The 27,410-nt window shown below is 28.8% G+C and overlaps 8 protein-coding genes across 8 annotated transcripts; 5 read left to right on the forward strand and 3 right to left on the reverse strand.

Annotated features, from left to right (window-relative positions):
• Positions 1 to 1,323: 1,323 nt before the first annotated feature.
• EIN_502040 (hypothetical protein) lies at positions 1,324 to 1,938 on the reverse strand (the record flags this gene model as incomplete). The annotated part of the gene is made up of 1 exon (XM_004183389.1): positions 1,324 to 1,938. The coding sequence occupies one exon, from the start codon at positions 1,936 to 1,938 to the stop codon at positions 1,324 to 1,326; it is 615 nt and encodes a 204-aa protein (XP_004183437.1).
• Positions 1,939 to 9,876: 7,938 nt separating this feature from the next.
• On the forward strand, positions 9,877 to 10,764 carry EIN_502050 (hypothetical protein; the record flags this gene model as incomplete). The annotated part of the gene is made up of 1 exon (XM_004183390.1): positions 9,877 to 10,764. The coding sequence occupies one exon, from the start codon at positions 9,877 to 9,879 to the stop codon at positions 10,762 to 10,764; it is 888 nt and encodes a 295-aa protein (XP_004183438.1).
• A 4,437-nt stretch (positions 10,765 to 15,201) lies between these two features.
• Positions 15,202 to 16,071, reverse strand: EIN_502060 (methyltransferase, putative; the record flags this gene model as incomplete). Its single annotated transcript, XM_004183391.1, has 1 exon — positions 15,202 to 16,071. The coding sequence occupies one exon, from the start codon at positions 16,069 to 16,071 to the stop codon at positions 15,202 to 15,204; it is 870 nt and encodes a 289-aa protein (XP_004183439.1).
• Positions 16,072 to 16,443: 372 nt separating this feature from the next.
• On the forward strand, positions 16,444 to 18,066 carry EIN_502070 (hypothetical protein; the record flags this gene model as incomplete). The annotated part of the gene is made up of 1 exon (XM_004183392.1): positions 16,444 to 18,066. The coding sequence occupies one exon, from the start codon at positions 16,444 to 16,446 to the stop codon at positions 18,064 to 18,066; it is 1,623 nt and encodes a 540-aa protein (XP_004183440.1).
• Positions 18,067 to 19,850: 1,784 nt separating this feature from the next.
• Positions 19,851 to 21,590, forward strand: EIN_502080 (hypothetical protein; the record flags this gene model as incomplete). Its single annotated transcript, XM_004183393.1, has 1 exon — positions 19,851 to 21,590. The coding sequence occupies one exon, from the start codon at positions 19,851 to 19,853 to the stop codon at positions 21,588 to 21,590; it is 1,740 nt and encodes a 579-aa protein (XP_004183441.1).
• Positions 21,591 to 22,312: 722 nt separating this feature from the next.
• EIN_502090 (hypothetical protein) lies at positions 22,313 to 23,695 on the forward strand (the record flags this gene model as incomplete). Its single annotated transcript, XM_004183394.1, has 1 exon — positions 22,313 to 23,695. The coding sequence occupies one exon, from the start codon at positions 22,313 to 22,315 to the stop codon at positions 23,693 to 23,695; it is 1,383 nt and encodes a 460-aa protein (XP_004183442.1).
• A 468-nt stretch (positions 23,696 to 24,163) lies between these two features.
• EIN_502100 (hypothetical protein) lies at positions 24,164 to 24,532 on the reverse strand (the record flags this gene model as incomplete). Its single annotated transcript, XM_004183395.1, has 1 exon — positions 24,164 to 24,532. The coding sequence occupies one exon, from the start codon at positions 24,530 to 24,532 to the stop codon at positions 24,164 to 24,166; it is 369 nt and encodes a 122-aa protein (XP_004183443.1).
• A 1,547-nt stretch (positions 24,533 to 26,079) lies between these two features.
• Positions 26,080 to 26,916, forward strand: EIN_502110 (hypothetical protein; the record flags this gene model as incomplete). Its single annotated transcript, XM_004183396.1, has 1 exon — positions 26,080 to 26,916. One exon carries the CDS (start codon positions 26,080 to 26,082, stop codon positions 26,914 to 26,916), a length of 837 nt encoding a protein of 278 aa, XP_004183444.1.
• Between the last annotated feature and the right edge of the window lie 494 nt (positions 26,917 to 27,410).

A 27,410-nucleotide genomic window follows, 5' to 3' on the forward strand; every position in this document is an offset into this window, starting at 1 on the left:
TAATAATATATTGATGAAAAAAATAAAAATCTAGAAATAATCATAAAAATTAAAAAGGAATAAAAATAAAAATATAATCTGAATATAAAAAAGAATTAAAAATGTAAATGATAATCACAAATAGTGTTGATGAACAGGTTGTTAAGAAAAGTCACAAGTGGTGTTGATGAACAAGTTTTATCTTGTTTGTTTTTTTATTATTTTTTAAATTTTTATAAATTTTATAATATTAATTACATATTTAATATTTTATTTAATTATTCATTTATAAAATTATTTTTTTATTTTTAATTATTTTATATTAAATTATATTTTTTAAAATATTATTTTTATTATATATTCAGGGTTAGACATTTATATAGTAAATGTTGTGGCTGTTGGCAAAAAAGTTCACTTTTTAACATAAAATATTGTTTTGTGGTGTTTTCTTTGTTTTTACTCTAATAATGGCTTTTTTTCACTCAAAAAAAAGTTTTTAAAAAAAACGATTTAATTTGTTGTCCAAAAAGTTCATATTAAAATCGACAAACTTTTTAGAGTTATATTACCTTAATAAATGGGAATTATAGTTTAATAAAAACTAATCAATAATGGTTAATATTTTTAAAACTTTTTGTTAATAAATGCGATTATTTGAGTCAAATGTTCCGGTAAAAACATCGTAATTTTATAATTTTTTTATTATATTTTTTTAAAAAATAAACTTTAGAATCAAAGCATCACAATAGTTTTAAGACGGCTCTCAAAGCAGAACTCTTGTTAAAAGACCAAATTAAAACGTTTTTATGTCGTAAAAAATATATCTGATTGATTATAATCATTTTCAAAACATGTTTATACAATTCAATTTTTATACTATTTAATTTTGAAAAATAAGTTATTATCTTTAATATAATTTGTAATAAGAAGAATATAGTTTGAATTAATACATTTTAAAATATAGTACAGTTTTGTTAAACATTACAAATAAATAGATTGTGCTCAATATTTTTGGTAAAACTATTAATAGTTTGGTTTTATTTGTTTTTACGACAAAAATCATTTTAAAAATGCGTTTTTAGATGAATTTTATTTTTAAAACCACGTATTTTTAACGCAAATTTAAAAATAGGTTTATTGCTGTTCCGATATACAGTGACCGGAAAAAGGAGCCTGCTAATTTAAAAGGTTAATATTTTTTTCTATATAAATTAGTTTTCTTATAAAAGCTGTATATAGCACTACTCAAATCAAGACAAAAAGCCTGCATCCAATCAAATGATTAACAAAAACACGAAAAAGATTCTGAAGTCATGAACTCAAAAATCAAAAAGTGATTAAAAATTACTTGGCAACTTTCGGTTTGGTTCCGTTCGTTCTCTTCTTGTTGGTTGTTTCGACTTTCTGCTTTGTGAATGCACTTTTCGGTTTTGGAGTTTTGGTTTTGTCTTTGTTGGTGATGTTCATTGTATACTTGAGTATCGGAAACACTGACTCTCTCCCCAAGTTTACTTCTTTTAGTAAATTTAATGAATATACAACAGCTTGCACATCGATTCCGACATTTGAAAGGTCGAACAACTTTTCTTCAATCTCAGAAAACAGTAAGGCAGCATTAAACTGCCTTCTCGGTGTCTGGATCAACGTTACTCTTTCAGAAGTGTTATCTGGGGCAGACAATTGGCGAAATAAAACCTGGTTACATTTGACCCTTTCAAATGTATCAGGGTACACTGCGACAAAGTCAGACGCACTACTCAAGTCTACAAACATCTTGGATTCTCCGGCGATATACCTACACACCAAACCAGATCTGTTAAAAGATGATTGGATGTTTTTGCAAGTAGCAACTTCTTCCGTTCCACTGAAAATGCGTTCAAATGCACGCGTTAAACGTTCTCCTGTTAGATCTCGACTTTGTTTGGTCGAATCCGCAACTATCTGACTGGCTTTCGCCATTTCTTGTATGTAACCATCCATTGCACGTGCCGCCTGTTTTACTATCGTACTTGTTTCGACATTGTGTGGTACTGTGCTTTGTTTGAAACAACTTGTTGTTTCGTTTGTGTATACAATAGTCATTGGAGATGTTTCAGTTCTGTAAATTTCAGCATTCGACTGTAACTTCTTCTTTTAGTTGCCGAACATGACTAAGTCGAGGGGTTGACACAAGTGTGAACTGTGAGGTGTCAAAAAATGAGTTTTGATGAAGTTGGTGTTCAAAAGATGTTCTATTTCAGTATCAACATGACCGCTTAAATTATTTATTATTAAAACAGCGATGACAGTTTTACTCAAGTTGTATTCTGTTTTAATTCTGTTGACTGTTGGAATGAAACAACTAATTAACCATTCGACAAATATTTCTTTGGTGATAAATCCACTATTGGTTGAATAAATTGTGACATATGGATATTTAAGTAACATTCGAGTATCAACAAAAGACTGTGAAGTAATAAAAGCTGGACAGTGGCTCTTTCCATCTGCCGAAATACACGCCAATACTGTTTTGCGTTGTCCTCCTCTGGAAAACCCAATTTTAATACAGCTTGCATCCGAATCCTTCGGAACCAAAACATCAGTTTGTTTTCTATCTGACCATTCCTCAAAGCCTATTTCGTCGATGTTAAACAATAGTTGTGCTGGTGTCCCGTTGAAAATGGTCATTTTCAAATAATTGTCAACAACCTTTTCTGGGTCTACCTTAATTCTTCCGATGTCTTCAGGTATCGCTTTGATCAATTTGAGGTTAAATTTATTTTTTAACCAATGTGACACAGTGTCTCTTGAAATTGACGTCTGTGGTTGTAATTTATTGACTATGAAAAGTACTGCAGATACTGTAACAGCATAACGTTTCCCGGAACAATACTCAAGAAAAAATTTAACAGCGCAAATTGTGGTGTCATAAAACACACTCTTTCTGCCAATTTGACATCTGGTCGAGATAATTTCCTTTTTAGCTTCTTTATAGTGGTCTCCGATTGTACCATATGAAAGGTCAAATAAGTTTGCAACAGTTCTGTCGACTGCATTGAAGTTGGTTTTAATTGTATATATCTGATGTCTTAAAAAAACTGACTGAAAAACAGAAGCATCTTTTTTTATAGATTTGAACAATACTAATGATTCATTGAGTTTATCTTTGTAATGTGGAGTTTGCAAATTGTGAATCATTTCGTCTTGTGTTATGGAAAACCTTTTTAGTGAAATCAACTCACAGTCAACTGGTATTATTCCAGATTGAATCAGTTGCAAAAAATCCATTACAGTTTTGTCGTCATCAACGATATTCAAATCGGGAGTATCGGAAACAAATGGGTTTTGTGGAACAAATGGGTTTGCCTGTTGTGGTGGTGTTTGAATTGATTGTACGTTCAAATTAGCTACTCTGTTTTCACTGGTGATCATTAATATTAAAGATAGTGAATCTACCAACACTTTGAAGTTAAAAATCATGAAAAACATTAGAATAATGTCAAAAATTACATTTTTATAGTTTTTATTTTAATATTAAAATATTATAATATAGAATTTGTTCGCAGGTTCCTTTTTCTTTGACGGCACTTTTTCTTGGATCTGTATATTTTAACATTATTTGTTTCACTTAAAATCACAACAAATAAGTTTTTGCCAAATATATTGGTAAAAAAAGAATTTATTGCACATTGAATGAGTTTTCAAATTTATTATTATTTTTCATTTTTTATTTCTAATATGTTGTATAAAAACAACGAAAATAAACGGGGAAATCAAGCAAACATATGGCATTTAAATAAATGTACCAAAGAAACTTGTTCGGGTTCAGAACTTGCACCTTTTTTACATTGATTGTTTATGATTTAAATACATTTATCCCAAATTGTGCATTAAAAAGAACTAAATAAACATGATAAAAATTCAGAAATATCTAAAAATATTAATGCATAATCATATCGTTAGTTAAATAATACAACAAGAATTAAAAAATAAGTTATAAAAATATTTAACAGTTTTAAATATTGCAAAAAATGGGGAATTTTGCAAATTTACACAACTATTATTTATTAAACAAATTTAAAAACATTAGAAAAACAAAAATTGTTAATCTTATATTCATCGGCAATATTAACGTTTCCAAACATAAATATTCAAGAACAATTAATATAATTTTATAATTATTAAAATAAACAATAATAATTTATACATCAAACCAACTAGTTCAAAATACAAACTAAAACAAACAAATCACATTAAAATTGATCTTTTTAAACATTAATGATTTTTTTAAAAAATACAATATTTAATATGCCAACATTTGATTTTAAATGGTTGTAACTTATAATATACAATTGATTATCATTGTTTAAACCATGTTAATTGTATGATGGTAAATAACAATTTAATACGCCACGTATAAAAAGGTGTTTATTAAAAACGAGTAATGTATAAATAGAAATGTAATTATAATAAATATTAATAATTAACTATATTTTATTAAAATGAATACGTTTTGTTATTTTATAAACAGAAATTGTTCGGGTTCAAATGTTTTTGATTAAATCAAAAAAATTGTTAAAAAATTTGGGTTATGTCTTGTATATTCTAGTTCATTTTTTTCTAGTTTGGTTTGTAAATTTATATAAAAAATGAAGTAGCTTGATTTTGGCAAATTATTACCAAGATCCTTATACATGATTGATCTCATATTCGAGAAGATGTGTTGCCTACTTTTTTGACCAACCAAATTCACAATTAACACTTGAAAAACACTTTTTATTTAAATGAATTCAAATACTCTTTTAATATTTCGGGAATTGAATACTTATTTTTTAATATTATAAATATAGTAAAACAAACTATATTATTAAATCATCATAAAAATAATCAATTATTTACTAAGTGCAAAAAATTGAAAATAAAAACAAAGCTTTTACGCGTTTAAATGATTTGTCGTTGATTTACCACGTCTTATTAAACCTTTATTGTTCTGTTTTATTTTCCAAATCATTAAACAGACTTGTTAACACCACTTATTAAATTCAATATGTTTCACCAAAATCAGTCAATTACATTATAATTTGTAGTTAGAACAGTCAATGAAAAATATCAAATTTTAAAACCATGTAAATTTGAGTTAAAAATCATTCTTCCACCCATGTGTGGATAGCATGTTATGGTGTTGTTGAGTATTTATAACACGTACTTTGTTGAATTTTTTCATTTGTTAAATAATTAGAATGGATCTATTAGTTTTCAAACTAAAAATCAAACTAATAATAAGGAACTGATTAAAAAATTATATTTTTGACAGTGGGAAAAAGCGTTATCGCTTTGCTCGGAAGTATTTTTGCCCTTAGTGGACTCGCAGAACGAGGATGTAAAAAAACTATGTTGCGATGTATTTTTGAGGGTCGCGGTGAAATTGGACGGCGAATTCATCACACAAATTACAGCAGAAGTCGATTCAAGAATTCAAAGAGAAAAGGAGGATGAAACAAACACAATTTGTTTAACTCTTTTTTTGTACTTGTATGTGTTCGCAAAAAAGCGTTCTTTGTGAGAGATATTTTTTACGTTATCATGACAAATTTTGCATTTTTATAGCGACTTTTCAAAAGAAAAAGATTTAGCCGATGGCGTATATGTGTTAGAAATTGAAAAAACAACGACGAGTCGAACGTAGATTTTCAAAGCGACTATTCTCCAGTTTTTTATAATGAGACATTGTTTTTATGTGATACTACTTGACGATAATTATGTCTTTTTTATATTTTAACTCCAATTGTGAATTGCTAATAAATGAGACTTAAAATCGGAAAGCAATATACAATTACAATACTCAAATATTTGTTTGTTTATCGGGTTTTTTCGTGTGTATACAATGCACATTTTCCCTTTTTTGAATAAGTGAAAGTATATTTAAAAACGTATTTTTTAAAAAACATTTTTAAAGCAAAAACATTTATAAAAGAAAAAACAGTTTTTAAGTTTTAAATTAAAGATAGTTACCAAAAAACACAAAATAAATTTATTTAATAAAATAAAAACAGCCAACATACATATCATTATTATGCACATCGAATTTCATATATTGTGTTGACTAAAATCTTTACAATTTACCATTAGCAACAAGTTTTATTGTTTAACTTGACGATGTTTTGAAAACATATTATAAGATTATTAATAATTATTAATATTATATTAGGTCGTTTTTAATGTTTTTCTCGTGGTATGAAATTGAAAACGGCATACGATACAACTTGATACTGTACACGGTTAAGTGATGGTTAAGTATGTAGAAATTTATTGGGTGTCAATTACAATGTTGTTTGGGTGAAACTTGTTGAAACTTCGCCGAAGACTAATAACTTGAATACTTGTTATTAGTATTGTAAAACATTTTTATTTGTAATTAAGAAGGCTAAATAGTGATGTCGTTATTCAAAGTGGTGATAAAGTCTTAAACTATGACAATTGAGATTTAGAAGTGGGTGAGAAACACCGGCGTTTTTAATAACACGTTCTTTAAAGACATTGAAAACAACACCATGAAGAGTATATTTTAATTGCTAATGATGACCAAAGCATATTCAAAATAAAGAACCCCAAATGAAATCTACAAGGAGTTCATGGCTTCATAAATGCAAAACTTCCAAAATGGCATCAACAATAAAACATTTAACGAAATTTAAGTTGTGGTATAAAAATATGTGGTAAGACGAGACACTCATCATGCACACTAAATAACTTGGGTTGTCGTATTAGACTTTTCCAGTGTAGAAACAGCAAGTCATTAAAGAATTTTGATAAAACAATTAATAGTATTAGTTGACTATGAGTGGGGCACAAACCGACTAACGCTGTTCTATACAATTCACCAACATCAACTGATTTTTGGAAATGGAAACGACAACTACTAGAGCGAATATGAAAGGTTATTTCAACAATGGTACTTTGACCTGTTATTGAGCCACACTAACTAAGTGTTGTCTGTAGTGAAAAGAGTCTTTAATAACAATTTGGCACTTGCAGGGAAAATCAATAAAGTATATTGGTTGTAGACTGACAACAGTCACGCAGCCGAAATGACATCAGGCTATTACAACTTATATAAAATGTCAACAAAACATCGTTGAAGACTTTCAAAAAGAACAAGATCAAATTATACTACACTTGATTTAAGATATCAAGAATAAACTTCCGATATAACAATCAGCCGGCATATTTTCGACCAATCATTAAATGCAGTATATTCAGTTGTTATTGGGAAGTGTGATGAAAATGAGCTTGAGATGTGTGGTCGATGCAATACAATTATATGTAAATGAATTAACAAAACCAAACAGTTCCAATGTTATCATATACATCAGAGACAAGCTTCTATTACACAAAAAAAACATTTATATTGTACTAGTCTATGAATATAAAAAAGTTGAAAATGTTGTTATAATTTCAAAATATTTTGTGTTGGAAATATTGTTTAAGATTTAATATAAATATTGAAACAAACATAGAATTTAACATTTAAATTTTAACAATTAAAGCATGAGTAATTATATTTATATGGAACTTTTTTGTCGAAAATAATTTAATTGAAAAAAAATGAATAGGATCATATTTATATAATAACATACAAAAATAAAAATTGCAATATGGGTTTGTGTTAAGTGTAATTAACCACAAACTCAAAATAACAATTAAATGCCTAAACCACGACTCTCAAAAGAAAAAAGAGTATCAAGAAGATGTATTTCTTTTGGTAATACTATAGAGTTCCAGCCTTTCATTTTAGATGAACCCGATGGGTTTGTTAAAAACTTGAATTATTGTGTTTTTTGTTCGAAATTTTCACGAGATGCTCTTAAAGAGCATTACAAAAATCATTTTTATAAAGACGCGAACATTTTTTGTGTTATTAAGGAAAGGCTCCAAAACTTCGCAATAAACTACTTTAATATACTAAATTATTTGTCGCTTAACTCGTTAATAAACTCAAATTATGAGAAAATCAAAAAACGCGTCAAAGTTCCAAATGATGAGAGTCAAAGATGCGTTGATCACCACTGGAGTAAACACATCAAATATAAATAAAATGATTGAAGATGTTATTATTGCTCTTCAAGCAATATCCATTGAATTAACAATTCAACAACCTGCAATAAATGAGCCACACTTTGTTTCGCAACAAATCTGTGAACAAAATCCAAACATCATGATAAACACTTACAACGATGATGGTATCAATGAGGAGCACAACGATTCGTCTTATCCAGATAGAACAGCACATCCCAACACTGCTACACCCCCTGTGATAGACACAACACAAACACCAATAGGTGTTGTTCATCAAACACCATTTAATCTTGAAACAAACTTAGATAAGAAACAGACCACTTTTGGTGATATCATGGGTCATTATGACTTCGTTTATTGAAACGATCCAATTGATGGCAGTCTGGAATCTGAGCACAGTGGAGGCGAAGATGAAGCTCATGAAAATGAAGAATATGAAGGAAGTGAATGCAGTGAATGCAACGAAATAGAAGACACACGAGTCCATGAAATAATGAGTCAAGCATCCGGGATATGGCAACAGTTGTCTTCTTCGTATAATAAGTCACACTCGTCAAAAAACGGCCCGGAAAATATCGAGGTTGCAGATGAAAATGAATATTGGCTCGACGATATCGATAGTGAATATGAAAATTGTATAAAAAGTTACCTTCAATTGAAAAATGAGCTAGTCAATATTGAACGACTTAATTTTATAATGGACACTCTCGAAAACACCAAAAACGCCGATTTACACATGTCAACAATTTTCACCAAAGCAATAGACGAAGAAGTTGAGAGACGCATTGGAAACAGCAAAACGGAACTTGCAAAAAAAGAAAAAAAGGGGTTTTTAATTGTATTAATGGCATTAATTTTTTCACTCGAAGATTTTTCTTTTAACGAAATAACGAAAATATTAGAAGTGATTAAAATTACAACAATTAAAACTTCAATTGAAATGAGTGTTTCCACAAAAATTATTGAAATGCGCATGAAACATGTATATGAAGTTGACAAAAGACGTCTGCAAAATTTGGGTCAACTGAAAACACCCTTTCATTTAATCGCCGATTCACAAACTTACGATGGAGAGACTCACTATTCACTATATGCACGTTTTAGTTTTGACTTTTGCACAACAACTGAAGTAAAGATTAAAATTGGTAACTATTACGGCGAAGGTGATGCACACTCATGGGTTGAGTGGATTCTTCGTGCACTGTATCATGCAAAACTCAGTTTACAACAACTCAAAGGAATTTCACTTGATGGTACCACATGTAACACAAAAATCGGCGTGTTATTAAAAAGTCTTGTTCCAATTGAACATCGAAAGCGCTTAAAACGAAATTATTGTTTTGATCATAGACTGTCGAAGGCATGTGAAAAGGTTGTTGAAGTTAACGAAGGAAGTGTAATTAATCAATTCCTGAATGAAATAACAAATTCTAAATTCAAAAATGATTGGGTCGCCTTCAATAAACAAAACAAGACTGAAATGTGTGCCACCGAAATTCCTAGTACAAGTACAACACGGTTTCTTTTCACTTCATTTGTGACTTCAGCTATTTTTGAAAATTTTGAAAATTATCAACTTTTTTAAATAAAGAAAATTTCAATTTTGTACCTCAAAACGTATTTGAAAATAAATTTGGACGCGTTTCGTTAGATGACTCTTTATTCGTCGGAGCTCTGTATTTTATTGATTACCTGTTCGCGCCACTTAAAATTGTAAGTCAATGGCTTCAAGGAAGAGATGTAAAATTTCCAGTGGCATATCAGAGAATTTGTGATACAAAAAAATATTATATAAATAACAAAACAAAATTGGATGACAAAAACGACAGTTTTTTTGGAACCATGTTATTTATCAGAGAAAATAACAGTGACAACATTGAAGTACTTAGAGGTATTTGTCACGATTATGTTGTGAGGCTCATTCAAGCGTTGGTTGTGAGATTCGCAAATCCGTTACGTAAATCAACATGTTTTGAAATATTCGAAGAGTACCATCTCAAAGAATATGAACTAGAGATAGACACTTACCAAGATTTTGTTGATCTTCAACAGAGACTGGCGGACCCACAATTGTTAATGAAAATGAAAATGTACATGCTCGAAATGGACATACCACGTCTTGATGAGTACGACGATTTTGCAGATGAAGCAGAATTGATAATGGAGTGGTGTCATGATAATATAAACTCTGTTAGTAAAATTAAAGCCAAAATGGATTTAATTTATAAATCGCCTGAAATCAGATGCACAAAGGATCAAAAAGATATAATAGACACGGCTTTTCCAACTGGACATTTCAGCTCTGACTTACCAGGATCAGATGACGGTTCTTCGGCGACAGAAGGAAGTTTAGAAAGCAAAAAAATTCAAATTTTCAAACAAAGAAAATTTTATCGGAATGAAAAAGACAAAAATATAAATATATTTTTGGAACAATGTTCTGAAAATTATTTTACAGCACCAAATGTTTTGAATTTAATGGAGTCAAGAGTCGAGTTTCAACGTTTTATTGGTTGCTGTATGGAGCTTAATTTGATAGCCGTAACAACATGTTCAGTCGAACGATCGTTTTCTCTAATTAAAAGAGCATCAAGACCAAATCGTAAAAATTATTCGAGAGAAATCAGAGTCGAGACAAAAGAAAGATTGTCTTTCTTAAACAGAAACACTTCGAGAGATCGATTTGTGCCTTCAGTTCAATGTCAACAATATACAGAAAGTGAATTGTGAATTTATTTCACTTAATATTTTTTATAATTGAAAACTGTTTATAAATATCAATTTTTATAGTTTCAGTTTTTAATTTAAACTTAATATAAAAAAATAAAAATAAAAATAAACAATTGATGATATATAATGTTATAGTTTTTGTTAATATATTTAATACATAAATAAATTAAAATAATTAAATATTCAAGATATATTATAATATAATATATTTTTGTAAGTAAAATAATTATAAATAAAAACTTGCTATTGTGTTTATCAAAAATATTTAAATAAACTTTTGTTGAAACTGAAATAAAAAAATACATTCTTGTGTGAGTTTATAATAATAAGAGATAATATAAATATCATATGAAAAAATAATAGATAGTTCATTCTTGTTGACATTTGACATAATCTGATTTATTTGTAATACAGTGTATTCAAGTTAAGCTACTACAAGTAAATAATTCGTGTATATACAACAATAAAATCAAAATTTTCACTTGCAAGAAATGATCGTTAGAGTTCTGAATACAATGAACAATACAATAGCGATATTTATTGGTGTTATATAAACAACATGTTTTTGTTTGTATTAATTAGTTGTAACTAGACAACAAATAATGTAAGCACGTTTGTTTTTATAATTGTTTTCAGAATCATCAAATTGTCAAAAACAGCAAGTACATTTGGATTTGACAAATACAAAAATACAAACTTAACACAAATTAAGTTTCATCTGCTGCAACAACACGTTTTAAATTTGATTGTTTGTACAAAGTAAACGACATAAATAAATTTAGCAATGGATAGCAACAACTCCATTTTAGTAAAACTAATATTGATCAATTAAAAGTGATTGACAAATTGTTAAAATAAATATCAAAACAAGATACATTTAAATAATACATTCAAAAAACTGTTTAACAATGATCTTATTATTTCAGTTGTTTTCAATAATATTATAACAATAAGAATGACGTGGATTTTGTAAATATTAAACCTCTAACACACTTTTGTTGTATTATTCAATTGTGGATATATACTTTTGTTTATATAAAACAATTCATAAAAATTAAAATTGATACTTTCAAAATAAACAAAAATACATTTTATATTTGAGAACTTTATCAAACTTAACTCGAAAACCCAAATTAAATTTAATCAATAATCAACAGAAATAAATTGTGCGATTTAATATTTGTATTATTGTTTTTTGAGCATGTTCTTTATGTTTCAGAAAAATATTGCTTTAAGTTTATTACAGGTATAAACTTTATACCTTTATAAAAATTTATTGCAATGCTTTAATAAATTATTAACACTTAACTGATAGCAGTTATTAACAAAATATTTGTATATTGTTGTATACATATAACAAAGAAGTAATTTAAATATTTAATGAAATTAAACCACAAAGTGATCAATATACACAAAAATACCAATTTATACATACATACAATGTATTTTTTTCCAATACCAAAGTTAACATACTAAGTTGTGGATTTAATATTATCTTTGAATACACAATGAACAGTAATGTTTGATGCTATGGTTTTTATATGTATATTTTAAATTAAAATTGATTTTCTTTTTGTAAATATCGATCTATATTAAAAATGATTATATAAATTATATAATATAATCGATACGTTTTTTATTATAAAACAATTTGAATACACGTATTTTATTAGCCACATTATACCACAACCATTTCCTATCTTCTAATTTCCCGTTTCATTGACATGTTACTGTGTCTTGTTTTAGATTTAACATTTTTCATAAAAATGTAACTTTAAATATGAAATAAACATTGAATTTATTGGCCAGTTTTTGTCCTGCCTGTTGAGTTCTGACTCTGCCACATACTTAACCACATGTTTATATTTACATTTACAAATAAATAGTCATTTTCAACAACCAAAAACACAAAAAAATATTTAATATTTTATGGTTCGATTATGGTTTGTTTTCATTAAAAACTCTATTTTCAAGTAATAGTGATTCACGTTAAAATATTCTTTTTCGAATCAGCTTGTCTACATAGTTGGTTAAATATGTGAAATCACATCGGGCGACAACAACGAAATGATGAAGTGTCAAGTGTCATATAACAAGGTAATTTTAATGAAAATACCATTACGATTTATTTTATGATTAAGAAATCATGGGACTGGTAAATATGAAAACAATTTCTTGCTGCAAAAGCTCCACATTATAAGTGTCGACAATGTGATATAAAAATACAGGAAGTAATCAAAAGTAACTTAAAATGTCCACAACGTAATAGCATGCGTCGATTTGAGCATGCCCGATAAAAATTGATTGTATGGCTGGTATTTTTATTTCTGGAAATAGTATTTTATTTTTATTTGTATAAACCGAATTCAATTTTAATACAATGTTTTTACCTTTTCTGTTTTTCTGTTAAAAAGCCATTAAACTATTAATGGCTTTATTAAACAAATCGGGTCTTGTGTTTTTTTGATTTTTTGCATTTGTTTAATTAAATATTTCGGGAATTTTAATTTATTAATTACTATTGAATTATTACTTTTTTCTGTACTATATTTGATTGTTATTATATGGTTAATTTTTAAGTTTTAATATTATCATAATACTTATAAAATAATAAATATAATATAATACATTTTTACATAAAAAATAAAATATATTTTTAGATGGGGAATATAATATGGTATATTAATAATTAAAAATACAATTGTTAATAACTTCTGTACGGCTACGCCACGTATTTCCCTCCTTATGTTTTTTATTTTGCCAAACAACAAAAAAATGTCTAACTTTGTATATACAGTCAAAGTCGCTTATTTGTGGGGTTTCTTGCATAAAAAGCTGTCTATTTGTAGGTTTTGCTAAGAATTTGGAAGAATATTCTTTGATTTATTTTAATCATCAAAAAATAATAAAAATAACCATAATTATAGTTTTTAGTCTTTTACTAAAGTCTATTGTAAATTGTTGTTTGCGTGACAAAATAAATACACAAGATAAGCCTTGAAAAAAAGGAATTAGAAAAAAGTTGGGAAACCAAATAAAATTAAATAATAGTGTTTTTGGAGATTTTTCAACAGTTTCCCATAATATTACAATTTTAATGGTCCAAATTTTTATTATTATCGTTTTTAGACTGATAATATAATTACAGATACGAGTCTAAAGTTTCGACGAATAATAAGGTTTCATTTTATTATTTGAATACTATTTGAATAATAATGAACATGGTTCTTAATTATTTTCAAAAAATTGTCCAAATATAACTCTAATAAATAATTTATACAATGGTATCATAATTATTAATTATTAGTCGAAACCTAAGTACCACATTTGTATTATCAATCAAAAAATATTATTAATTATAGTATTTTTTTAATAAAATATAAAAACAATTATTAAATATTGAAACCATTTTAACAAAAACTTAAAATAATTAGATTAAATAAGTTAAAAAATACAAAAGAAGTCTTATTCCATATTAGATTTTGTTTCTTATGCACTCAAAAATATAGTTAATTTTAATTGATTTCAATTAATTATTCAGTTTCGAGAAGATACAACCTATTTGTATGTTTTGATTTTGATTGGTCAGTTAACCCACAAATACGAAAACCTACAAATAAGCGACTTTGACTGTATTCATATATATCTCAAATGTTATTAATATTTATTTATAACGAAATTTAAAATAACAAAATTTAAATTATACTCGATAATTTCATTTTGTATTCAATTCCATTTTATTTTTATTAAATTTCACTTTTATTGTTGTTAATTACATTAAATTTGGATTTCATATACAATTATTTTCAAACTATTTTATTTTTTATATCTTACAACACTCAACATAAAACTCGTATTTTGATTCTCTCACTACGCTATTAATTAATTAAAATTGAAACTTTTTTCTAATATTAATTTTCAATAATTTAATAACAACAGTTTGAATATTTCGTTATTTTCTCTGTTGCTACGTTTATGTTTTGAAAAAACAGCATTAAAAATAAAAACGGTAACTTTTTAGTGTGTAAACATAGAAATATTAAACTATAACTTTAAAGATAAATTGTAATTAAGAGAATATCACATTTTACAACAATTTTGCGTTCTAGTTGCATATATATACGTGCAAATAAAATATTAGAATCAATTATCTTCTATTCTAAGTAATAATTGTTTTTTAGAAACAATCTTTTCTCAGGCAATTTTGTTTATCCTTTATTTTTGTAATTGGCTGAAACATGTTATGTGAAGTTGATATACAAACAATACATTTAAAATTTGATTACAAGTATAATACAGTAAAAGAGTTTTTATTGAATATACATTTTATGAGTAAACTGAAATTAAATATTCAACAATTTTTTGACTTGAAATCAAATTTTTGAACCTCCCAAGATTATATTGGTCAACAACTGCACAGATTGAGAGAAAATGTGGTTAAATAGACAAATCGTCATCCTTATTTTCCTTATCCTCACTTTGCTTTTTTGTTTCTTGTTTTCTTTGTGGCATGACTTTCTCCAACGCTGTTTTCCAATTTTTACATTGACAGAACTCTCCAAGTATTTCAAAAACTTGATTCACTGTAAGAACCTTTCTTCCAAGACACACAACGTTTTCGCTTATTGGTAGTCGTGCAGTTTTAATCCCAAGTTTCTCGGCTTTCTCGTTGCACAGCCCTTTAAACTTATTATGGTCGACAATACCTCCAATAACGTAATAAGTATCCTCGTCGATACTTTCAAGGACATTTTTACTTTCTGCGGTGAGGTAAATACAATTGACGATATCTTTCACCGTATCAATTTTTTCATCCTCAAAAGTGACGCCCTTCCAATTCTGTCCATTCACCTTTGTAACGCTCTCCTTTATTCTTCCGTCGACTCCTAAACACCGTATTCGGAGAGGCTTGGTGTACTTCCGATTTTGTCCATAGAGCATCTGGATTTGGTTGAAGAAAGACTTCTCTTCTCGTTCGTTCATCTTGTCGCCAAAGTCACAGTCAATGATAAGGTTTCCCCCAAAGACGGTATTTTCATCGATTTTTGTTCGTTTAGGGAGTTCTTCCCCGTTTTCCTTCCTTTTTTTTCGCTCCTCTTTAGCTCGTTCTTTCCGCTTTTTTCGCACTTCACATCGGGTCTCTTTCCACATTTTATCTTTGTACTCCTTTTTCTCAAGTTTTCTTTGTTGTCTTTTACTCATTTTTTCTTCGGATTTCTCAACTGGTTCACTTTTTGTACCTTTATCGTCAACTTCAGTTGCAACGGTTTGATGAGTTTCAATCTCTTTCCACTTCTCCTCACTCATTTATTATACTGATGAAATACAATTATAATGAGTTTATTTTTTAAACCCTTTTCATTCAAGTAATTACTCTGTATTATATTTCATTATACATTTTATTAATATTAATTAATACTTTTTTTGACATTTATTTATATTTATAAGTATGTATACTATATAATTATAATTACTATATAATTATAATTATATGATTATATAGTATGGATGCTTTTTTTAATACATTATAGTTCAATAATATAATTTACTAACTATAATCCAATTATTAAAAATTAAACAAAACTCTTATTAAGTAATATTATTATTTATATAGTATTATTAGTATTATGTTTTAAAGTATTTTGTCAACAATCTTTAAAGTTTAAACATCACAGTCAAATGGTTTTCCTCGAATCATTCTTTTTAAAAAATGTCATCCTATATCTCGAGTCTTTAGATGACGTTTTAAATTTCATGTTAATAAATCGAACGTGCTGTCAATCAGTCCAAACGCTCTATATAACTCCATACAGAATAACACAAACGAATAACATTTTAGATGTGATGGATTACTTTCCAAGTCTTGAGACGATGTATCTGCACACCCCCAAAACCGCAATTTTGAGATCTGTTGGGAAAGAAGTTCCCAATTTTGAGATCTGGGTTCCAAAGCCGTATAGCTCCTTTTCTAACCTTTTTGAAACGAAATGGCTTCCGCCGAAGATAAAGAAGTTGCGAGTGTCGTATCCGGACTTTCTGAGTGTTGCGAAGAACTTTTCTGTCTATCACAACCTCAAAGAACTTTCACTTGATTTGTTTAATATTCAGTCGCGGGACTTACAAATATGTGGCGCATTGTTAAGTCTTCAAACCCTACGAAGAGTCGTTCTGTATATTCCATTAAGTGCATTGGACCACTTTTTAAGTCTTAATTGTGTCGCACGAAAAGAAGTGAACTTTGTGTTTGTTGTTCTGAAGCAATTTTGTCAGATTAAAACGACTCCGAACGAGACGGACTTTCATCCACAAAACTTCAAAAAAAATTGTGAAAACGTCAAAGTGTTCTTCCAATTTCTGTCAGAAGAAACAGTCGACTTTGATTTCCTCCCAATCACAGAAAGCCAACAGTTTTATATTGAAGGCGAAAATACAGGACTTTTTGTTTGTAGTGAAATGGCAAATCAAGTCGATTTGATTCAAAGACGAATTGATGAAGGATTGTTCACTCGAGTTGTTTTGTACCAAACAAAGGAGAGGTATACACTGGCCGTGATGAAGAAACAGATACTAAAAAGAGTCACTGCAGATTTATCGAGTATAATTAATGTGAAGACTTTTGTTGTGACTCACGTGAAGGTGAGAAATTTCATCTTCCCAAAATGTGTTGAACATGTGTCTATCAGTGATGTGACCGGCTCCTTTACAATTGAGAGTAAAAAGGTGAAGACTTTTAAGTTGTGTTGTAGTCGAGTGGATGTCTTTAATTTGTGTGTTGACAACATTAGAACTCTTGATATTGAAGGCGGGGAGGTTGTTATACTTCACAGAAATAACATTTTCAATAACACTTTTGTCGTCGATCTGGAAAAAACTGAATATTTCCGTTTCGAGGTCGGAAAGGGTCTACCTAAAGTACTCACATTTGTGATTGAGAATGACGGAAAGAGAATGAGTGAGGTGAAAGCAAGGAGTTTAAAATTTGTGAAAGAGGAAGGACGACTTAATGTGGGTGGTCCTGTTGGTGATATCAATTTAGAACACATCAATTTATCTGTTTTAAATATTACTGGTGTGGTGGAAATAAAAAATAATGAAGAAGAAATTAATAATATTAGAATTGGAACTATTGGAAAGGCAAGTTTTTTTAAAGGAGAGTTTAATACATTACAATTGAAGCAGGTCAGAGAACTTAACCTTCATAACTGTACTATTCAGAAACTAAAAGTTGATACAGTGAACAAATTAAAAGAAGAAAAAACAGTTGTTAAAGAAAAACTAATAAAAAATTGGAAACAAAAGTAAACTAATTAGTAGTAATAACTCTTATTAATACAATTATTGATTTTTTTATAGTAAAAAATTGGTTTGAAAAGTTGTATCTTTTTTAAATAAATACTATAAAATTAATAATCATTAATTTAATTATCATAAATAAATTTTAATAATTACAATTATAACATTAATATAATAAAATCAATTAATTGGTTTAAACCCCATAATACAATTTGAATGAAATGTTTGATATTAAGAGTATAATGAAATTAATAATTAATACAAATTCATGACTTTTGTTTCCAGAAACCAAAAGTAGACAATTTGATAACAATTTCTTTGGTATAAAACTTCTATGTAATACATTGAAGATAATATATCAACGGATATTATTAAATAATAATATTTTTTATATATGTTTTTATTTAAATTATAATAATTAAAGTTATTTAATAATTCGTTTATATTATGATTAATTATTGAAATTTACGTCGTTTCAATAACTATGAACACAATGTTAGCACTCTAATTTTAGTTTTTTTAATTATAATATCTTTTATATATGAAAGTAAATTTTGTTATATTTTAATAAATATCATATTGTAACAGTTTATTCAACATGTGTTATTTAACAATAAGTTTATTCTTAACAAATTTAAAACAAACTTTGGTGATATTTATAATAATATTAGTTTGAACTTTAATAAAACATTTGTAATATTTAATTGATAAGTGTTTTCAATATTTGAATCAGTCGTTTGAAAATTCAACACCAATAAACAATTTTTATATTTAAAACGTTTTTAATCAAACTTAAATACCTTTTTCAAAAATATATACATATTTTAAATAAAGTTATTAATAATTTGAATTTAAACGTGTTTTAATTTATAATAACAATACTTTTATTTTATCATTGTATTTCAAAATATACCTTTTCTTTCATGTTATTGTTTAAAATATATGATAATGATACTAAAATCGAAATGAATATCATCATTTAACTTTTTAAACAAAAACAAATAATAATATAATTTTGATACATTGTTTTTAGCGTTGATATATCATTCATTCCAATTAAGTTCATCATTTCAAAAAGTTTCCTTTATTTAAATTCAATCACCACAGTCAATTTTTATTTGTTATATGATATTTTAATGACAAAAAAATGAATTCAAAAAAAACATTTTATAACTCCATCCCAGTTGTTTCGTATTTTTAACGCAATTTATTATATGCCTGTTGTTTACATAAAATAAAGGTTATTATTTTGCCACTTAATTGCGTTTATAGACAAACACTATTAAAAATTTGTAAATGAACCTTATTGTTTTATTTAATATTAAATTAAATAATTGCCGAAGCCCATTCAATTGTTATTATTACCTAAATAAAAAACGACAATTGAAATATTCTTACTAAATTTCAACGCGTTCTCTTAATTTTTCAAGACATTTAACATATCACAAGTTTAACAATTTGATCAATCTATTTTTCTAGTTATTTTAATATGCAAAAGTCGAATTATTAAACTTCAAAAAATATTTACTCAAATAATTGTTTTTTTAAAAAAAACAGTAAAAACCACTCAAAGATTTTGTAGCAATAAAATTCGCAAATCATTTTGTATTCTTTTCTAAAAAGAGAAAAAAATTTCACATCCCAAAAAGGTCTTTCCATTGCAAAAGTGATTTAAAAATTTGATTTTTCTATTTTCTTTTCTATTTCCAACACACTTTTGGGTTCGATACTGAAAGAAAAAAATTCGTAAAACTCTAATTATCGCGACAGCGAAAAGCAGATATTTTTATCTCATGTCGCAAACGGCGTATGACTTTATACTTTCAAATTGCCCAGACGTAAACTCGGCGTTTAATTTAGTTCAAAAAGCAGTCACGGAACACGTGAAAACGTCTCATTTAGTGCTTCCCACAAACATCGATGCCTTAGACATTGATACGGCCATCTTGAAACTACACGAGTGTGTCACCACGGAGGAAGTGAGTGAAGAGAACTGTCTTTCTGTATCTCGACAGATCAAGAAGACATTAGCGCTCCTCAGCGATATGACAGATCTTTTAAATGCAGCACAGAAATTATGTGAAAAAGATGGAGAGGACATCGTCGTGTTCCGCAACATCGTTTTGCAAGAGATCATCACCCGAGAAAAACGACGAAGCGACGAAGAACTGAAAATGAACACATTCCGGAAAGCGCAGATCCGCGACGAGTTCGAGTCGAAAAAGGACAGACTGACATTGCTTCGCAAGAAATCGATCTTCGTCGAGAACGAGACGCAAGAACATCATGAAAATACTCAAACAGAGAATATCTCCGAACAACGACGGGAGATGAGTAAACCCTTTCAAGTTGAGATTATCAAAACAAGTAAAAATGAACGAACAACTCAATTAGAGAAGAAGCAAAAACAGGAGAACGATGAGAAAGATACAGATGACATCGAGTGCTCTTCGGTGTCTGACGCTGTACCTCACATCAAAGAAAGACAATTCGAGATCACTCAACTCATCAAAGAAAACGACACAACGGAGATTTTCAACCAAAACGACAAGAACAAAGAGATGGAAGACATTAGAAAAAACACTGAAAAAAAATTTGACCAAAAAATTAACAAAAATTCCTACAAAAACGAAACAAAAGCGAAAAAGGAAGACGACTCAAGTGAGATTATCACTGTAATACTCCAAAACGAAAGTGATCAATCAGAAAAAGAAGAAAAATCGGAAAAAGAAGACGAAGAAGAAAAAGAAGAAGACGTGTCACAATCTCCCGACAGAACGACGAGAAAGCCATGTATGAAATCCCCGAAGATTCCACTTCTTGTTATCAAAGGCCAACAACCGGGGAGTGGGCACAAGGCGGTCAAAGTATATAAGAAGACGTTTTACCCGAAAATCTCATCTAAAAATCTCCGGAATTACAAGAAGCCCGAGATCCCCGATAAGGATGAGTTCCCGGCGAAGGGTGAGATTGTTCCGGACCTTCAACCAGAAGTGAAGAACAGTGAAATTCCAATAATGACTGACGCCGAGTCTTCTCAAATTGAAGAGTGGAGTGGGAAGAGAGTTACTGAGTGTGTGTTTGATGTTTGGCGAGACAAGTCGAAGTATTGTAGTAAGAAGTTAGTGAGCCGGATAGGGGAGTGCGACGAATTTGTTGTTGTGATGTCCGGAGAGGGTAGTTTGTTTGGTGTTGTGATGCACGAGAAGGTAGATAGAGATGGACAGTACTTTGAAGATAAGAAGTGCTTCTTGTTCTGTCTTCGTGAGAATGGAAATGTAAGAACACGGAAGTACAATATCAAAGAAAAAATGAGTAATGTAGCGTTTAGTATCGGAAAGGTCTCCGGGAGAAACTTCTTCGAGATGGGAGACGGAGATGTAAAGATGTGGAGAGGAAGAGATGATAGCAAAATGCTTTGTAAATGTAAACAAAACGCTTTTAAATATCAAGAAGTGGGTGAGACAGTATCCGGAAAGGAAGAAAATGAAGAACTCGTTGTCGAGCGCTTTGCTGTGTTTAAATTGGAGTGACAGTGATGGCTTGTTCTTTATAAATTGTCATTTATAATTGAAATTGAAAATGTTAATGTCGGTGTTTAACTATAAAAGATGTTTGTTTAATTGTTTATTATAATATAATAATATAATAATATAATAATATAATAATATAATAATATAATAATATAATAATATAATAATATAATAATATAATAATATAATAATATAATAATATAATTAAATCAAAATATTATTATAACCCAATTAAATAAGAACCTTTCGTTTGAGAAATCGAAATTTATTGAATTATAATAATTAATAAATTATAGATCACTAATAAATTTTATTGTTTACTTAAAAAAAAGATCTTTTAATTGAGTTGTACACCTCCCAATTAAAACATACTAATACCAAACGATTCTCTATAGACACTACAAATCGGCTTAAATAAGTGTAAAGTTTTATATAAGTTTATATAGGTTTAACTATATAATAATATTTTGTTAAACCCACTTAATGATTGTATTTGAACTAATATTCTAATTAATATAAACTATTTGTTTTTATAATTTGTTTTTAAAATCAAAGAGTTTACCAACAACTATTATAAAATATTATAAAAATAACCAATTTTATAGTACCTGTAATATTCTATTATTATTATAGTAAAATTTTTTCAAATCAACATTATTAATTATAATGGACGTTTTCACACCGATTTTTTTGTCGAAGGAAATAACTTAAAAAAAGAGAGAATGGAGAATGAAGTGGTGAGTGTAGATGACTCCGAAGACTTAATCGACATATTTGAAGACAAGCACCCTGACCCATTTGCGTGTAAAGTGCTTTACCAATCAAAGACGATAACATCCAAACCGCCACTTGTAACAATTCCAAAGCGTCGTCCGTCCGTTTTGTGTCGAGATGTAGACGGGAAGACGAGATGTGTATTAAAAGTCGACGAACACGTGACGACGGTACTTGATGTGGATATTGAAAGTTTATCACCGCGAGGTGTTGAGTCGAAACAAAGTGGTGATTCCAAGAAACAGTCACACATCATCGACATTGATATGGATGGTCCACAAGACTTTGCCAAGACTGCCGACGACGACGACGATTGTATTCTCGAGAAAGTAGTCAAAGGTCCATTAAACACTTTAAAAGTGTCTCCGTCGTTTCGTGGAGTTGTGACGCTTCCCGGTCACAATTTTGAATATGAATATAAAGAGAAGTTGAGAAAGAAGTATCAAATCACTCCACGGGATAAAGCGATACGAACAGACATCACTATGAGAAGGGTCTTCACCGTTGATACGGACAATACCAAACTCCGCGACGACGCGTTTCATATTGAAGTGCTTTCAGACAATCGATTTGAGCTTGGGATGCACTGTGTCGACACGACCGACTTTGAAAAAGTGTGTGGGGTGGACTCCTTCTTGAAATTGGACGAAGAACTTTCACGTGCGAAGCACGTCAAACGCGAACGATATGGAAATAAGACGGAGAAAATGGCAAAGAAGTTCTTTTCGCTGGACATTGGGCAAGTCCGCCGCGCGATTTCGATCATCGTTGTGTTGAATGCGAACGGGGAAGTTGTAGAGAACCCGCAGATGTGTCAGTCACTTATTTCTGTGAAGTGCAATATGAATCAAGAGCAATTTGAGTGCATTTTAAAGAAAAAGGCGAGTGGTGATGCTAATGAATGGAGCTCGTATGACACGACGGAGACACATAACTGCGGAAGAGTCGTTGGAACGACATTACAACAACTGAAGAATGACGTGATAAGTATCCACAACATATTTTGTTATCATCTTGGGAAAGTCCACTCGGAAAGACTCAACGGAAGTGTTCTAGTTGCGGAATTGGGAAGGTTTGTTGGAAGGTACATTGGAATGTTTCTTGAAATGAGATATGGGGAGTACGCGATGGTACAAAGAGTAAATGGAATGGTCAAAACACACTTCAGAAGTCCTTTAAGGAAATTCCAAGACACAGTCGTGCTGAAACAATTGGTGTGCGCTATGGGGAATAAAAGTGTGCTTGAAATGACGAAAAAAACACTCGGAGTCGAACCACTTCTGTTCAAAAGATTTGTTTATAACTTTGCTCACGGCCGCTACGTATATTGATTTGTTATTTGGAAATTTGTTGGTGCATTTGAGTCGAGACTTCTACAGTTGAAAAAAAATAGTCGGAGACCAAATAATTGTAAGAAGTAAAATAAATAGTTTTAAAACTTTAATTAAGAACTATTATAAAAATAGATTTAAGTTTCTTACCATTTTTTTATGTACTCTTTTTTTCACTTTTTTAAAACCCGTTATTTTTAAAATAATGAATGGGAATTACACCCTTCTAACAATTATTTGGACAACTGTAAGTAGAGTGTCCAAAAAACGTCTAAGTCCTAAGTTAAGGAAAGGTCAAAAAAAATGTTTTGAAATATAGTAAAAAGTTTCTTTTTGTGGGTTTTTAAACGTATATTTGTGGGTTTATCATGGAATTGTGAAGTAAATTCTATTCATTATTTTTTCCATTAATAATGAATTTTTATAAAAAATACAAATAATTTACAATTTATTAAATTAAATAAAAAATCACATAGTTAAGCAACTCTTTTTATCTTTTATAATTATGTTGTTCGTTTGAGCTATTTTGATATTTTTCTGCATCTCATTTTCCGCATTATACTCCAATATATATTCAGCAAGTACATTAGTTAATGAGTCGACTTGTTTTCCAGTTTCAACATATTTACAATTTTTCTTTTTGGCAAGTTCTTCGGCTAGTGTTCTTGGAACAACTCGTGTATCTTCAAGGTCTTTTCGTGTACCAACTATCAAGAATTTAGTCGTCTCAACTTGTTGTGGATTCAAATCATTTCTCAATTTGTCGACCATTTTGTCTGTCCACACAAACATTTCAAATGATTGGACTGAAAAAAACAACACTATAACATTGGCCATGCTTTTTGTTATTGCTCTTCTTAAAATAAACAATATTGATGAAACAAAAATGTTAGTCAAAATATATATGATTTGTTACAAAAATTGTTTAAGATTCAAGAATGGTTTGTCAATGAGAGAAAAATACAAACTTAAGGTAAATTTTTAAAAGTGAAATATACCTTTCTTGTCCTGCTAATAATAAGTAATTTTATAATATAAAATTTATTGTTTATTAACATAATTTTTTTTAAAAAAGAGCCAAACCAGTATCCCAAAAATTTGGACTGACAAAAGTTCTATCGATATAAAACGTTTTAGACTGTTTGTGACATTTTTGTGTTGTTGTTTAACCTATTGTATTCAAAACAAACTACATGATATGCACCAATGGTGCTTGTTGAAATTGGATTTAATTCTCCACGAATCCCAGTCAACGCAACTGTTTTACCAGCAGTAGAATCGCCTATAAACAGAAATTGTTCTTGTTGAGGTGTTATTGACATTGATTTGGGTTTTTGAGTTTATATTGGTAAATGTTTTAATATAAAATTAAAATAATTAAATTATCGTTTAAATTGAAAAATCATTTTATTATGAATAGTTGTTTTTGTAATTAAAAAATAATTAGCTTAGTGTTGAACAGTAGTTTCCAAAATCATACCAATTACCCACGTCACCGTATAAAAACTAAAATATTCATTGAGAATTGTGGATTCACAACGGCGTTATCGACAGTGTTTTTCATGGCATTTCTGACGACGTCCTATGTTTTCTTGATTGTTATGCCAATGATAACCAGGCTAATAACAAGCGCAGCAACAGCGGCAGTAGTGGCAGCCGCGATTGCAGCTTTATTATCGACTTAATTGTATAAAACACGCGTTGCGGTTTTATCTTGGATCTCCCCGTTGACAATGCAATTACCACAAGCTTCTGACGAGAAAGTGTTTATCATAATCACTGAACATGGCAAGTACCCACCCACTTTCTGAGACCACAGAACACTCACAATAGAAACACAATTTGGCGTATTTCGACGTGTTGGGGAACTCAGCATCTATGTTAGTATGATTTAACAACAACAACTTTAATGCAATTTAAGAACTCAACAAATTGCACAATCAGAGGTTCTACGATTTGTGGAGATTATAACTTTAAGGATTTTGCAGCGAATGCAAATAATTTCTCAATTATACAAACGTGTAAAATCAGGCGGAAAAAAAATGTCCGTTTAGACGTTTATCCCCATTCATTTTTTAAGCTAAGACTAGTTTAATTTTATAAGTTTTTTACTTTTTTACTTAATTTTTATAACAAAAACATATTTATGAATAAAATGTTATTCTTAATCATCATTTCTCAAAAAATATTTTTTGGATTTCTTTTGAGTGCAAAGTGAATTTTTCAACTACTTTATATATTTTTATATTTATTTTTATATTTTTTTATTAATTATTGTTCATAATATATAATTCATATATTTTTTTACATTTTAAATGACTTTTAAATATTTTTGTTTGGTGAAAATTTAAACACAGAAAATCAAATTAAAATTCAAATTAAAAATGTCTAAACTTGATACTTATCACATCATGGTTGTCTCGAAATATTTTGAGACGATTGGAGATTTTATAAAACTGGAAACTGTGTGCAAGAAGTACAAAAACACTATGAAAAAGTTTCATTACAATCCAGTTCCAGTCACAGACAAAACGATCAATTATTTTTCAAAAATTGAAACACTTTATTTGTATCACAAAGAAGATGAAATTCTTAAAAATTTATTTTTAATCAACACGCCGAATAGTGATTATTGTGAAAAGACACACAAACCAAAAAATAAAGGTGCAATAAAAAAGTATTATAGAATTATAGTTTGGTTTAATGTAGATTTTACAATTGTCGACAAAAACAAAAAATATAAAAATGTTATATTTAAGAATGTGACATACACAAAACACGACAGAGAAACGTTTGGTGATACTATTCCATTAATAGTCAAATCAATTGGCGAAAAATGTTTTTATTTTAATACTACTTTGATTAATCTTACTGTTCCTTCAAATGTAACTTTATTTGGCGATTATTGTTTTTGTCATTGCAAGAATCTGGTGGGTGTGATATTACAACCGACAGTTACAAAATTGAGTTATGGATGTTTTGCTATGTGTGAAGAACTAAAAAGTATAGAAATACCATTAAGTGTTGTGTCTATTGGTGATTATTGTTTTTTCGAGTGTTACAGTCTTATAAATATTACAATAACATCAAACGTTAAATCAATTGGGTTTGGTTGTTTTGGTGAGTGTTACGCTCTGACAACTGTGAATATATTTTCACTTGATGTGTCAATTGATAGTGAGTCTTTTCCTATAAACACAGAAGTGCATTACATATATTGATTTGTTGTCTTTGTAAATAATACAGACCCTGGAAAAACCGACCGGCAAACTATAAAAATAGTTTCTAAAAACCATTTAATAGTTTTTTTAATAAAAATTTTGAAAAAAAAAGACAAAACACAAAAAAACTATAATATACTATAAATTATTCTATGCCGGTATGTTTTTCTGGGATCTGTAGAATGTTTTTTATTATAACAAAATACTTGAAGAATTTCAAGTATATTGGGGAATGCTTTAAAACTTCGAAATAAATACAATGTTAAACATAATAAATTAATATTTTTTATTATTATTCAAAATAACAAAAACCCCCAATTATCCGTTTTCACTCACTTTTTTGAACAATTTTGATTTATCTGTTTGTGGAAGGAAAATGGATTTATTAACTGGCCAATATAATGAACGCTTTTTGTAAGTCAAGTATTGTATTTGTAAATTTGAAAAATAATTTTTTTACAAATTTTGTTTTGTAACAAATCCGTTGCGAAGTG

The sequence above is a fragment of the Entamoeba invadens genome, assembly GCF_000330505.1.
Source record: "Entamoeba invadens IP1 unplaced genomic scaffold scaff_1105074726303, whole genome shotgun sequence".
NCBI lineage: Eukaryota > Evosea > Mastigamoebida > Endamoebidae > Entamoeba > Entamoeba invadens.